General features: G+C 47.7%; 2 protein-coding genes across 2 annotated transcripts; both read right to left on the reverse strand.

The window, feature by feature from the left end:
• Positions 1-1210: 1210 nt before the first annotated feature.
• On the reverse strand, positions 1211-4935 carry F4813DRAFT_358774 (ribosome 60S biogenesis N-terminal-domain-containing protein). The gene is made up of 2 exons (XM_049243270.1): positions 4638-4935; positions 1211-4569 (listed from the first exon to the last, which is right to left on the reverse strand). The coding sequence occupies exons 1-2, from the start codon at positions 4795-4797 to the stop codon at positions 1289-1291; spliced, it is 3441 nt and encodes a 1146-aa protein (XP_049099975.1). The 5' UTR covers positions 4798-4935; the 3' UTR covers positions 1211-1288.
• Positions 4936-5588: 653 nt separating this feature from the next.
• Positions 5589-13766, reverse strand: F4813DRAFT_380699 (cell morphogenesis N-terminal-domain-containing protein; the record flags this gene model as incomplete). The annotated part of the gene is made up of 6 exons (XM_049245587.1): positions 5589-8378; positions 8415-8673; positions 8704-8737; positions 8771-12551; positions 12606-13391; positions 13743-13766. The coding sequence occupies 6 exons, from the start codon at positions 13764-13766 to the stop codon at positions 5589-5591; spliced, it is 7674 nt and encodes a 2557-aa protein (XP_049099976.1).
• Positions 13767-15270: the final 1504 nt, after the last annotated feature.

Consider the following 15270-nt stretch of genomic DNA (forward strand, 5'->3'; position numbering starts at 1 on the left):
ATTTGATGGTCAGGTAGTTATCTAAATTTGGAATAATACGTATATGCGGCGGGGAGACGTGGACAGCGTCCACGTTTGAAGGGCACGCGGTCGTAATAGGGGCGGTAGGATGGATTATCGTGAGTTGGCTAAGCAAGGCTCTCCTTAAAAGTATTTGTCTTGTGCGGGGTGGAAGAGTTAGTGAGGGCGTGACGAGGTTTTTTTTTTTTTCTGTTGGCGACACCGGTCGGGTTCAAGGAATCCCGGGCCCTAGAAGGGAATTATGTCGCTCATCAAAGTTGATCAAGGTCGGATTGCTAATTGGAATTGGAGGGAGGAGGCGCGTCAATTGCCAAGGCGATCAATCTGAAGACGAGGGTCCGAGAGGGTATGAGCTACCTCGGATAGAGAGAAGCGACGTGAAGGGGAAGTGGCGGTGGTGGTGGTGGTATCTCAAAGACGCATTTAAAACTTAGATGTTTGATGAATTAGTTAACTAGGTAGTTAAAAGTAATGTTGTACGGAAGAAGTGTCTTTAGTGTCGTATTGTTGGGTGTATGATCGTAAAATGTTACAATGGATGTATGGATGTATGGATGTATGTTGTAGGCCGACGTCAAAAACATTTGTCCAAATAATTAAATATTTGCTTGAGGAGACCACCAGAAGTTTATTAATTGCCCTGAAGATATGAGAACTGGGAAATGTAGAAAGTGGTCCGTGTCCCGTGTCCCGTCTTTCGGGGTATGTACCTTAGGTACCTACCTAAGGTATGAAGTACGTAAATACGTAAATATGTACTTCTGACAAGGTATCCCCGCGAGCCGCATGACATGTACATGTATGTACCAAACATTACATGTAGGGGCAGCAGGCACAGAGCAAGGCCTGACGTACTATGCAGATGCAGTGTATTGTACAGCTAATTTAGCGTCACGCTGGCCTGAGTGGGTCGATACCTGCAAGCTTTTGATGCCTAAATTGGGTCAGCTAAGAGTTCCATAGGGCAATTATATAATCAATTTCTACATATTAAATGACTTTCATATGTTAGGTAAACTTTCATATTTAGTTACCTTGCCTACTTAAAATATAACATATATCGACCTATAGGGGTAACGTGTTGTCCCTGTCTAAGACCTCTAGTCGTGTCAACGATTATGGCGAACCGACTAGAATTTCACATTACACTATAAATCATAGCTTATACAAGAGAAAACGGGATGCATGTGTGGGAGTTATAAGTAACTCTGAATTAGCTTATGGCATATGTAAAATGGCTATGTTTTGGTAGTATATACGGATACTATCATGACTCTACAAGCCTTTCGATGCCGCCCTTGCTCCACGCTGAGATGCGTTTTTGATCACAGGTTTCCCATAATCTTCTAAGCACCGCTTGATACAGTCCGCGCTCAGTAGCCTCTGTTGCTAAATCCCTCTGCGCTAGAAGCCAACTCGCCACTCCAAACCTCGTGATCAAAGTATCGCTTCCCCCCTCGATACTCGACATCCTGTAGATGATCCTCAAAATTTGCGTCCTCAGATTAGGACCCATAAAGGGGTTGGACGTTAGAGCGAACAACCTCTCGGGAACCCTTCGTTTATGAAATAGAGCCACGTCCGCGGGTGTTCGTAAGCTTTCGAGTAGGAAGCCCAGGAGCCAGCTGACTTCGGAGTAGAAAGCCCCATCTTCAGTCGGGCCCTCTTGGAGGATATTTTGTATAAGAGGTATCTTGTCTAATGACCATACCGGCCCACTAGTGAGGAACAGATTGACCTTCTCATACAGACTATGCAAGGGGTTCGTTAGAACTTCAAGGGCCTTGCAGGCAAAAGCGACGATCACACTCGGTAGGGGCCCGTCCGTAAGCGAATCTCGTGCTGATTCGGTAAGTTCCATAAGCAGGAGCCAGACTTGTTCGTTGTTCTCGTATGTTGAATCCTTGATTTTTGCAGCCACCTTGACTATATTTATGAGTGCTTCCTTTCTAATGCTCGAATGTTCAGACAAAAGCAAGCGAATTAATGAAGATGCATACCCCTCCTCGACAAGTTCTTCAGGTGTTTTAGATGCCCATTTAGACAAGGAATTATCTTTGCTCGCTATGATTGGCACTGCCAGCCTCTGTTCTAGGTCCTGAGGACTGATTTGTGCGATTGAATTGCTGTCCACTTCCTTAATAACTTGGTTACCCCACCCATTAAGAGGCAAGGCATTGTGATTAGGGTAATATTCTTGCGATTCTGGTATGAGTTTCTTCCTTTTTGGGATGCGCAACTTTTCTTTGAGCTTCTGATCTGTAAAGCCAATAGAAAAGAGCTCCTTCGAAGCCTCTATGAAAGGCTGGCTTACACCATCGGCAAGTGAGTGTCCGAGGTATTCCGAGAGAAACAGCACAAATGCTTTCAATGTGGTCTTGCTAGAGGATGATGAACTGAAAAAAGGAATCTGCTCCGCAATCGTCATCATGAGAGGGCAAGTAACTGTATCTTCGTCTTCAGAGATTTTAAATTTATCTAGTTGCTCTTCAATCATCTCAAGGTATTTGACCGGTGTCCTAGCACAACGCTCGATACAGTTATCCAGGAATATCCAGATTGCTGAATCGACGGTTTCAAGGTTCCTTAATGCTGCAATTAAGGGATATAGCCCCGGAGACTTTGGTTGGTCTTCTACCAATTGATGTTCACTAGCAACCCAATATAAGACACCATCTAAGCTCTCATTAGATAATCGAGTTGTCTTTTCGACAGATAATCTTAAGAGGGTTGTGAATGGAGAGTGTGGTATATCGGAGGTTCGAGCAAACCACCGCATATTTGGGGAGTATTTCGCAATTGCGCATAAGTTTTCGAGTTCTAATAGAGACATCACTATATCTTCATCTGCTCTATCGGATGCCTCAACTCTCTTGATAGTAGATGAAAGTATTGGTGAGACATCAAACTTTGCTCTTAAGGCGACCTGGGGGATGACTTCGTAATAGAGTAATATCAAGCGGCTTGCGGCTTGCCGTTGGAGTAGGTCATCTTGCTCCATGGCAAGATAACATTTGATAACATCCTTGATGTCTGGGATTCTTTGGTAAAATTCACCTAAGAGCCGACGAGCTGCCTCTTCCCAAAGAGAATCAGATGACGACGATGCCTCTCGATACATCTCCAGAGCTCGGCCGAGCTTTTGCAAAGCTAATATCAGGAGACGGATGGCGTAGAAGGAAGCCAACTTAGATTTGATAGAGAGGCATCGAGTTATAGCTTTCGGTGTCATGGGTAATGGGATTATGTTTCCAAGCACCACAGAAGTAGGGGGAGGGATTCTTGCATAGCCATTGGCGTGTCCAAACCAAGAGGGGATCGGTAGCTGAACAACATTATAAAGCAACGTGGCGTAACCAATCCAAGTAGCCGTCAGCTTTGGGTCAAATGCGAACGACTTCTTGTGACAAAAGTAGTTGGCAGCCAATTCCGGCGATGTTTCAAAAATCGCTACTAGAAGTTCATTCTGCTTCGTGCTGGACCACGGCCGTAATGTCTGAATGAACTCTGCTAACAGCGAATTCCGTACGGGTACATCGTTCTCAAACTTGCCCATCCACGGAATGCTATCGATACCAAAATCCACAGGTTGATCATCGTTGACCGCTGATGGTATTGCGTTGGGATCTACGCCCTCGGGGTAATAACCATGTTCCGATCGACGAACACCAGCATCGGAATCAGTGCAAGCAGCGGTCAAGAACGCATGAGCTGCTTGCTCGACTGTTGGGCGCTCGCGCTCTGATTCACTCTCATGCTCGGTAGGGACTTCAGGATAACCATAGAGCTCCGCTATCCTGATAAGCGAATGCGCATTTAGGATTCTAATCTTGATCTCCTTCGGCAGCTTCCTGTCTAAAATAACTGAAGCTCTTAGTGTTTCTAAGATTTCATAGATTAATGAAGGGGGGTCCTTTCTGATGTGCCTCATAAGCGCCGCCACAATGTCCTTCTGGGATAATAGATCGCGCTTCGCTTCAAGATGAAGAAGCTTCAAGCTACTTAGAAGAAACCGTATCGCATTTGTCCTGACAGACGGTCGTTTAGGGTCTTCTACGCCTTCTCCTAGGTACCGAAGACCTATATTCCTAGCGAGGGATTTAAACGTATTATTTCTGGCTCTGAATATCGGGGCTGCAAGAGCTCCACCATCGAAGCATACCGCTTCTCTGAGAAGCCTTAACGTAGGCGATATTATGAAATCTTTGCCGTTGTCAGCCGAGAGATTTTTAGCAATCAGCTCTTGCTGCCGTTTCTGAACGAGAGTCCGACATATCCCCAAACCATATGACACCAAATTCACTTTCCCGGAGAGAATTTTGAGAAGAAGCGCGAGGACAACCGCGACGGCGGACATGACATTTTCGTTATTTAACTGTGAAGCCATGCTCCACGATTCCATCATATCTGGTAGATACACGGGGACTTCGTCATCCTGTTCTCGTGGCTTCACCGAGTCCAAGAACTCCTGTAGTATTTGAAGCTTCTCATAATCCTTGTCTTCGTTGTTGACGATGCAATCGAGGAGGTTTTTGAACGATTGGAGACCTAAGATCAGAGAATATTAGCATTTCGTATTATAATGAATAGCTGCAATTGAGCTCGAACCAACATACCGTGCCTAGCCTTCCGAAGGTCTTGCTCGAAAGATAGCAGCTCACGAAGTTGTCTTCCGGTATATACATCCTCAGAGGTAGGGGGATCATGCACGTGGGTGGTCTTTTGCTTTTTCCCCGAATAGCCTCCTTCGCCTCCGTAAGACTTGCGCTTTGCCATTTTATATGGTTTAAGGGAGTCGCGCTTGACTACGGCATCATCAGGATGATTATTAGGCACTCAATGACAGAAGCGCTCTGGACGAAACGGCTGGTAATTATCGAATCTAGGGTTTACTATGGGAATTTAGGAGCTTAGGTAGGTTAGCTTTGTCTTTTACTCGATGTCGCATCCAGAAAATATCTTGAATTGCCGACTCTGACCGCTCCCCCACAATTTCGTACTTGGCTTAGTTCATGCAATAGGGATCTGTATTGTACATTAGAGTATCTTATGTAAGCTTGTTAGAAAGGTAGAAAGGGCAGTCCAAGTGGATCCACTACGTTCTAATACATAAGGTTTAAACCCCGGCTTCTACACTAGTAAAATAACGTCTATCCAATCATATGCAATAATTAGGTGTTATTCACAACCTCAACTTTAACCTTTAGGTCCCGACATCATCACGAAAGCATCCAAGTCAGGGGTCATAAATAAATTATATCATATACGGAGTAACACTTCGCCGCAATGCAAATGCACGAATAGCGTCTCTACTCTACACACGACAGATATACAACGTTTCCAGGGACACAATTCCCTACACACACACACACACACACACACACACACACACACACACACACACGAAGATGGATATCATACTACTTACTCCCCACCGCAAATCAGGCCGTTCGCTACGTTACCCGTAAAATGCCAATTATATCACGTATGTCCCAGCGTCTGCAATTAATAGATCAACATACTCGTGCTCTCGTCCCACATTAGGTACATATATCCTATCTCGACGTTCATAGCATATCGCCATGAGACGGGCTCGCCTTGTGCGGTAAGAACGAGTTCGGCACCTTGGGCACCTGCGGCGAGATCTGCTGCTGGCGCGCGCGGAATAGTTCCCGCTGCCTCTCGGCGTCGCGTCGTCCGCCGCCCGTAAGCCGGCGCATATGCGTCCTCGTCGTCTGCGCGATCGGCTTGATCATGTTCTCTAGGAAGAACGAGCTCTCCGGCGCGCCGTTCGGTGGGCGGTCGTCGTCGCCGTCGGAGAAGACTTCTTCCGTTAGTTCGTCGTCGGAGGTTAGCTCGCCGAGTTGGGGTTGGGTCCACGACGTCGGTGCTGAGGGCGAGGTTATCGAGCGTGAGTGTAGTCCCGGCCGGGCTATTGCAGCGAGGTTGAAGGCACCTGGGTTCATGGTGTTGGGCTTGATTTCTTTCGACATGGGCATCCGGTCTACGAAGCCGTTCTGGAATGAGGTATTGGTCGAAGCTTGGTGTAAGATGGGTAAGACGTCGTCGTAGAGGCGAGCACCGGACTCGTAGCTCTCGGGCGAGAATTCCGTCACCGTTCTTGATGATCGACCCTCACTAGGGGACGTTTGTGACATATCATCGAAGAAGTCGTCTAGACTATCTAGCTTGGTTACTAAGTCGGCCATCTGGCCGTCGCCCTGGACATCATCCGACATCATGGTATCCGTTCGTTCTGGCATCTCGAAATAACCGTATCGGTAATCGTCAGCATGGAATTCGACCTCTGGTGTTGGTGTTGGGTCTGTGGCCGCGCCATCCTCGGGGTTTGCCTGACACATATAGAACGCAGCATGTATATTAGCCCGTGTGTTTTCCGTCTTCTTTGCCGGGACTGGGATCGACCAGCCAGAGTCTTCCGGAATACCAAATAGACTCTGAGTTGTCTCGTAGTCTTTCCTATCTTTGGATGCCGCGCTGGTCATGCTCATACGGACGTAATGCTTATCCATCGGAGTACCAGACATGGTCATGATATTGTCGAGCACATCTAGCGCTTCCATGCAATACTCGGTCTGCAGAAGTCGGAAGAGCGGGGAAATCAAGTCGGAACCGTGACTAGCAATTTCAGGTTTGCGCATCTCAATTTCGGGAATGATAACGCAAAGTAGCCTCATAGTCATGATCTTCACCGAAGGTAGGCTGTTTGTGAGGAAACCCAGTATCATTGTTAACATTTGGAAGTCAAGCTGTGGTAGGAAGATTTCACGAAGTGCAGCAAGAAGCTGGATCATGAAATCTTTACCAGAGGGGTATCTCGACTCCATAAAAGCTCCCAGAGCCGCGCAAATCGAAGACAACCCTTGCGCCTCGGCCACCGCAAAAAGGATTTCCGCAGTTTGCAGTGTTCCTTCGTCGATAGGGCCATGTTCCATGGCCTGCAAGAAACGTGGAAAATTACCAAGGATGGAAAAGAATAGCCTGTTGTCATTTCCGATGAGATCACAGCTTGGTAGCTGAACAAGCTTATCTAAAATGTTAAGTGTGGGCTGAAGACAAAGAGACGATCTCAGACCCTTATAGAGCAAAGGCTGGACGCCTTCGAATGAGCCCTCCCACCTTGGAGGCTGACCCTCCATAAGAGTATTCCGAATGCCCGGGGAGTGGAAATCAAGCTTTTCCAAGAACTCATCGAGCATCTCAATTGCCTCAAGAAATTCGACCTCGTTAATCGAGTCCAGGCACGCACATGTCGTCCAGAATAACTGGGGGAAGGATACGAGTTTCTCCGGCTCGAGTTTCGAAATGAGGGTTTTCAGAGTTGTCAAGATTTCCATAGAGAATGTCTGGATCTCAGTATCTTCATCCGCAATGGTATTAGACAATCGAGCAAGCATGTCGCCAAGCATCAGCTGGTCGAGCGAGGTAAGGATACAGCGGAAGATCTGGAATGAACGACAAGCGAGATGCCTAACAGGACACGAAGTTGCCCAAGTTAGCGATAGACGACTCCACTGTTCTTTGATTCCCGGGAAAGTGATTTCAAACGTCTTGACAACTTCCGCGGTCAGATGTTCCATACTCTGAGGTACCTTATTATCACGGCCGTCTACTTTGCCGTTACTCTCTTCGTAACCCCAGACAACAGCACGATCGTGGCGTCGAATTGCATCAACCACGTCCTCGACCGACTTTTTTGTTTCCGTGGGAGTACCCTCATCCATTTTTGAAACAACAAGCTCGTGGATCAAGTGAACTAACATTTCCCGAGCTTGCTCTTGAACGAGAGGTGTGTAATGATCCCAAAGTACCGTAATGACTTGCAATAAGACTATCAGATTGTCGGTATTGAGTTGCACAGGTGATACCATCAAATCAACTAAGAGTATCAGGGATAACTGTCCCAGGGAAAAGCCCGCCTGTTTGGTTCCGACGGGCAAGGCTTCTGACAAATCGGCGCAATAAGGTAATTGTAGTTGACTAAGATCAGGAGGAGACGGAACAATATCCCTCTTCTCGTTAGGGACCATAGCTTTAGGAGTGATCTGCATCAACAGAAACTCTACTACTTTAATGCCCGGCGTGCTAGGAGTGCTTGATAAGAAGACTACTATTTGCTTGGCGTACTCGACGAAGTTCTGCTCTCTCCGTTCCAAACAGAGAGAAATGATGAAATCAAGCACAAGCCGGACATTTCCAGGAAACGGACCGGTGGCGAGTGCTTGCCAGAGCGCCTGCACCTCGTTATGAAGTGCGGCGCTGGACTTGATGGTAACTTCAAGAAGATTGGCAAGGAGCACGTAAGATTGAGCCGTAGGCCCACCATTTGGATCGACCTTTAATTCAATAGTTTGAATCCAGGGCAAGATGACGGCCACGACATTTCGCTGCGCACCTGGGGGGAGATTCTTGAAATAAAGTGTAACCTCGGAAAAGATATGAAAGGCGAGTTCAGGATGTTGCTTCGCGAGACGTTTAGAAATCTCGAACTGGGCCAACTTGTAGACAGCCTTAGTCTTATCCGCAATGCTGATCTCGAAGTCTCGGATCTTGGAGTTCTGTGCGGCTTGCTGCCTCTCCCCGAGAGCCCTGAGAACGTGGGCTGACTTGGATCGGATATCGCTTTGGTCGCTTCCTAGGGTAAACAGACATAGTCCTAACAATTTCCAGAATGGAGACGGGTAGTCGAGATGCTCTAGTAACACCTCGGTAATCACAGTGAAATAACTTTCAAGCACCTTGGGCACTTCGGTGAGGTAGCACCGCGCGATGCAGTGCTCCAAGAGGTAGGGATGGTCCTGGTTATAAACGATCAGGTTTTTTATGGCTCTTCTCCCTATAACATTGACCCGGTCACTTCCGGAGCTGAAAATCGATTCCACCCAGTTCAGCATCCGTCTCATGTCGAAATGAAGCGTAGCACCGCTCTCGGTGGTTACACTGACTGGACCAGCACAAAGGCTTGCCATAGCACTCAGAGCTGCTGTCTTTAAATTTCTCTTTTCTATTTCCATAGCTGCAGTAATAGTGCCCCTTTCGCCGAGAGATTGCTGGTCAATCAATGACTGTCTCATCGTATCTTCTCTTTGGCGGATCTGCATCTGATTTGGCGAGAATCCACACCAGTCCTCCATCAAGGTGAAAGAGGACTTCCGCGACTCAAACGTCATCCAACGAGATGGGTCTTTCGTACGGTTAACCCCCTCGAAAAGCCCTTCAACTAGGCCGCAGTAGTGGCGCCTTAGTTTTTGAAACTCCCAATCCATCTGAACCTCGCCATCCATAAGGAAGAGCTTTAGGTCCTTCGTGTACGTACAAAGATTATTGAGGATCCAATCATCCTGGTAAACCTCAGGCTCCTTTAAAAAGTGGCAAGTCAACTTATATACGTAAGTGATCTCTGTCCGTAACAGGTCCGTTTTCCGGTTTCTACGCGGGCCACTGTTGGTTCGCTGGTGTATCCTGGCGCGTGCCTCGTCATTACATCGGGATACTTGTCCCTGTAGTTCCTCGAGTAAGGTTCGATATATGTTAATATTGATCGAGCCCATAGCAAGCACAACAGCTTCACGAACGGAAGCCGAAGAAGCCAAGAGCAACGGTATCAAGAATTTGAAGAGCGTCCTAGCCGATACAATCTTGTCGGCAGCTTTGGATACTTTCCGCGCATGCTGGCTGTTTTGCGACACGCCATTTATAGTAGTGCCAGAGTCGGCCAAAGTCGTACAGGCAAAAGTCAAGTACAGCTTCCATTGTTCAACGAGCACGTCAGGCTGCGTCGTCGGTGTCCTTCCCGTGTATCTGGCACTGCCAGGGTCGGATCCATAATAGAGACCCCGAGTCGGTTCTGATAGAACAACTATACCCTTGTACATCTGTAGAATTCGGTTGCACACTAGATCTCGGCCGATAGTCACAGTGAAGGGACATCGATCATAAGCAATCCGTATAAAATTAGGGAAGATCTTAAACCAGAGAGTTGTGTCATATGAAACGTCGCTGGTGCAGAGCTCAATTAGGGCCCCTTTGTTGTTGCTGTTCTGCATGCCTCTTTGGAGTCGGCTTCGTTCTGCTACGGATAGATGTTCGTCCTTGAAATTCATCACTTGCACCGAATCATTTTCTAGGATATCAATGAGCCGAACAGTTTCTCCCTCTTGCGTACTGTCCTTGCCTAGGGCGGCATCGAACTCGACGATCAGCCGAAGGACCGTGATCGCAAAGTGTCGTACCCTACGCGATTGGGAGCACAGGAAGAACAAACCGCGGGCCTCTACGTGTTCGACTTCGGCCCAGATGCTAGACAAATCTAGTTTCATTCCCCGTTTATCGGTACCATTAAGGTCCCCAATATCAGACGCGGCATCTTTAGTTTTCTGTCGTATTTCGTCTCTCCATATTTGCAGCAGCTCGACGTAAAGCCGTAAAGTGCTCTCGATATGGCCAGGTCCAAGCATCCCCCCATCAGACATCGTAGAGTAGCGGTCATCAAAATTGAATATAAACCGAGCGAATCCTACCGTGACTTGGTGTGCATATGACTGCCGGGCAATAGATTTGAGAGATTGGGCAGAAGATTCAGCAATATTATGCTGTACGTGTGCCGTGCCCGTACAGAGAAGATTAATCAGTGAATTAAAAGGTATATCAGCAGGGAGGCAGCGAGGCAGGGCCTGCACAGCAACATGGAGAAGTTCGTAGAAAGCTTGCTTTTGATCAGCAGGACTTGGATGGTCGTCGCGTCGTGAAAAGTTGAAAGTCTCAGAGATGGGCGTCTTCGGCCCTGTTGGGCTACTGAACTTCTCGTCAAGCGCAGCCTGGCCTCCGAAGGTATTATCGCAAATGATGGTAATTTTACCGAGAACTTCCGAGAATTGTTTATAGCGGGTTTTTGCGCCGTCACCCAGTGCGCCGATTTGCACGGGTTGCGATAGGGATTCGTCGCGGTCGTATGCGAGCGGGCTTGTGGGCATCATGCTAGAAGTTGAAGCCGATGCTGGTGAACTCGGAGGAGCCCGATCGGAAGCAGATGGGAGGGGATAATGCTGAGGAAATGGAGGCCGTTCACCCTTTTCTAAGTCCGATATGACTGCGAGAAATGCCCTGATCCCGATGACTATCTTGTCCGGCTCTAGCTGTTCAACTTTAAGATCCTTATTCTGAATCAGGTCGGCATTTATTAAAGGAAAAATAATACTATCGCAGCAGTATTCTGGGTATTTAAAGCCAATGATTCTAATAAGTTGTATCAATGGCCCCGTGGAAGCTATATCCGCAGCTGAAAATGTACGCTTGGTAGCAGGCAAGACGAGTTGCATTACTTCGTCTAGTTTTCGCCCAGCCCCAGCAATAGTATTGGTAGTTCGATATAAGTAAGCCCATACTAACCGTGAGATGACTTGCAGGCACACAGGACGCATATTGCGATCTTTAAGTCTCGGCTGGACTGTTCGAATTAGTTGCAGCCATTGGTTGCTCAGATTCTCCGGAGACGATACACAGAGCATCGTTGCTGTTAACGGGAAAGCAGACTGCCAATGGCGCGGTTTTACAAACATGGTAGCCAGGCGAGGGCTAACATTGCTAAGCACCTCGGACCACTTCAGGTAAGAGAAATGCTTGTTAGTAGCCTTGGCTGCGATAGGGAGGAGCAGCGTATCTAATATCTGGCAGAACGCCGCCTTCACCTTCTGGCCGTGGGATCGAGCAAACAGTTTAGCTAGGGACACAAGAAAGTCGCAGGCTTGGTCCCAGCTTTCGTCGGTGTCAATCTTTATATGCAAATGCTTCATACCTCCCAGCACCAACTCCACTTGGCCCTCGGGGTCCCTGTTCTGAGATGTCGAGTTCCTTACGGTAAGTTCCTGGAGGGTCCGATCGAGATCGTTAATAAATCGATCTGTAACGCTGGTAAAATTGATCACGCTCATGGCACCAAGCAACTGAGCGAAAAGGTTCCAGTTGGCCAGCTTGAGAGGGGAGATGTACAATTGCTCTACGTCAGCAATCTTTAGCTGGCCAAATATAATGGCTTCAAGCTTATCCTCCATCTCGAGAGTAATGGAACTGAGGCTACTCTGGGTGATGACTTCCAGAAGGACCCGGCACAATATAAAAATAGAGACGATAGATCGACGCTCGGCATGTGCTGCTTCGTTCTGCTTCTCCGCGAGGGCGTGCGGCATGCCGGATGTCGCATCTCCAGGATTCCCGGTGATGAGCTGCAATGGCTCTGTATTACGCCTGACGAGAGACGCCGCCGGGAGGTTGGATTTCATCTGGTGAAGCAGACTACGTGCCTCGTTGGCTGCTTCGCTCTTATGTTTCCGCCAAAGCATTATAGAATCGATGAGTGGTCTTGGTTTCTGGCTTGCAATGTGCCCAAGAGCCTCAATAAAGCGGTCAAAAGCTGGATCAGCTCCAGGACCGCATATCTGCTCGATTGGTGGTTCGGGGTCGAAAGGCACTGTGATGCATTCCTGTAGTTTGTCTTCGGCCATAGCAATAAACTTAACCTATATTAGCAAGTATTATACGGATATTGGGTACCACCCGCTACTGACTGATGTGAATAGTACATGCATGGCATATTCGCCTACAGTCTTCGGTTCATCCCTGTGATGTCTCGACGAATGCGAGTGGTGATGTGAATGATCACGCCGAGTTTTGCTGTGCTTCCGCTCGAGCTTCTTCTGAGTAATAGTACCTCCAACATTATTCTCCTGGCTGGATTGTGCTCTTTCTGAGTGAATGGATGCGTTGGCGGTAGTGCCCGACAAGGCAGTCGTCGGCCGTGAGGCCATCGTAGGTATCGAGGCTGTTGACATTTCCGAATCTAAGCGGTGGATAGTTGACATGTCTGACCGTTCTGGAAGAAGCCCAGCACCTGCGGCTGCTATCATTTGCGGACTGAGAGGACTCGAAGACGAGCTTGCGAGACTCCCATTCCTCGAATGTTGGATGCCATGAACAATAGATGTCTGACGATGGTGTCCGTACGATGCAGCCTTGGGGTCAACGAGACGCTCGAATATGCCGCCTGGGCCAGAACGCGACGCGGCCGCACGTAGGCCAGGGGATGTAGTGGGGGACGATGCTGATTGGGGCGATTCGGGGATGCCAGCGAGTGCACCCGACTGCAATTTGTCAAGCGAAGACTCGCGCGAGTGCGCAATGGCTCGAGAAGTAGAGGAATCGAGGGCTATAGGTCTAAGAGTATTATCCCAGCCGCCATTGTCATCTTCGTCGTCATCGGCGTTGTCGTTTTCGTTTTCGTCGTGAGCATTAAGTCGCGGAGGAGATAGTCGCGCAGAGAACTTTAACTGATCGTGGAAGTGTTCCGGCAGCGTCTGGGACGGAGCTAGGTAGTGCGACAACGTTGTCAGTAAAGACAAAACAGATAAAACGGACGACCATCAGTGCGCAGGAGAAGGGGAAGGGGAAATATGAAATATGTTGGAGCCCCCCTCGCCTTGTGAAACTGTACATAGTAGAACAAAATCCCGAAAGTGGGAACATTTATCAAGCGTTGAAGCGTCAAGCCTCAGGCGTTAAGCGTTAAGCATTGTAAGCGTTAAGCGTCAAACGTCATATACCCTAAGTACCTAAAGGTAGGTAGCTAACATTTCAATATATCGCATATACGTTGGCGCGGCATACTCGAAATATCTCCGGGGAGACGAAGCGCGGAATCCACTCACCCATTGTTGAGCTTCGATGCCCATGATATGATAATATAATGAGATACGACAGGATTCGCAGACCCCAATAATACGGTCTGGTGGGACTGGGGTTTTGCTGATGCTGTTAACGAGTGGAGGAGAAGAGAGCTTGACGATGCTATGTATGATGATAATAGTATTTTGAGTGGACAACGATTAATGATGAATGGCGGTTCCAGTCTATTTTCTTCCCTTCTTCCCTTCTTCCCTTCTTCCCTTCTTCTTCTTCCCGTCTTCCCCTCCAGGTCCTCTTATTTCTGATCTGACTTACGTAGTATGGCCTAAAAATGTGATGTAGGATATCCCATGCCGCAAGTCACTGCATAATGCGAATGGGCATCTCTGGAATCGAATTTCGTCCAACAATGCCTGATGGCCGACTAACTTTTTCGTCTCACTGGCTAGCCCATCTGTCTCGTGGAGCTAGCATAGCCAGATAAAATCGTCGACCTGAAGTCTTTTTTTTCTTCTTTCGTCGGCTACCACTCTCCATTACCAATTAGATGTTGATACTGTACGTACTGTATCCCTCTCCTGAAGTCCCACCCTAAAGAACTTGGGTCAATCACAGTCTTTGTAGCTCGACCTCTATGCAGGACAAGGGTCTTTCTGCAAGGGCCATATCCTATAATGATCCACCCAAGACCGCCAGCGGGAGGTTGGCTGGCTGGTTCAGGGACTTCAGGTACAGCCCCGTACATCCGATAGAAATTTCACGTACTGTATGAGCACACCACGTGGCTTATGAGCCTTTAAGTGCATACAACCTTGACGTATGGTGCAATCCCAGCCTTTTTGCGGTCGGGTTATCCTTGTACTATGTAAACATCTTCGGGTCTTGCAAAATGTATGGTACCTTATGGTAAGTATCGAACAATATACTCCTCCTATTCTTGCATGTATATATTATCATATAAAAAGATCCCGAAAATGAATTACGTACATAGGTACCGCATCTCGATCGGAAATCTCTCCCCATCCTTCCAAAAAGGTCGGTAGTGTAAAGTACCTTAGATACTCAGAGCAAACAGCGTTAGGTAGCTTTTGCTACCTGTTCCACGTACGTTTAGTAGGTAATATCGATATTCTCAGCACGGGATCCTAGTAGAATGGGGGGTAGAATGGGGGGTAGGGGTAAGACATGAGACAGGCCGTGAAGGAGATGATATATTTAATAATTCATCGCGTTTGATAAGCGAGGCATTGAAGAAGAAAGCTCTGGCAGTTGAGTCTTGGGTAAGATTAGTATGTCATCATGAGATATTTATTACAAAGTAAGAAGCTCCTATAGGAACCCGTTGATTCCAAGTACATAGTAAATTGTACATGGCGACTTAGAACTATAGAATATTTGGTAATAGCCGTGGGGGTGATCGATCTGGCAAGGCACATCGCGGCATCGGCCGAGATTTTAGGAGATAGTTGCATTATCGGTTGACTACCTAGCTAGTAGGAGTAGGATGTGGTGGGATTACCTCAGCCTCGCGGGGAGAAACTAATTATATTT

The sequence above is a fragment of the Daldinia decipiens genome (genome assembly GCF_022478715.1).
Source record: "Daldinia decipiens strain CBS 113046 unplaced genomic scaffold F4813scaffold_15, whole genome shotgun sequence".
Classification (NCBI taxonomy): Eukaryota; Fungi; Ascomycota; class Sordariomycetes; order Xylariales; family Hypoxylaceae; genus Daldinia; species Daldinia decipiens.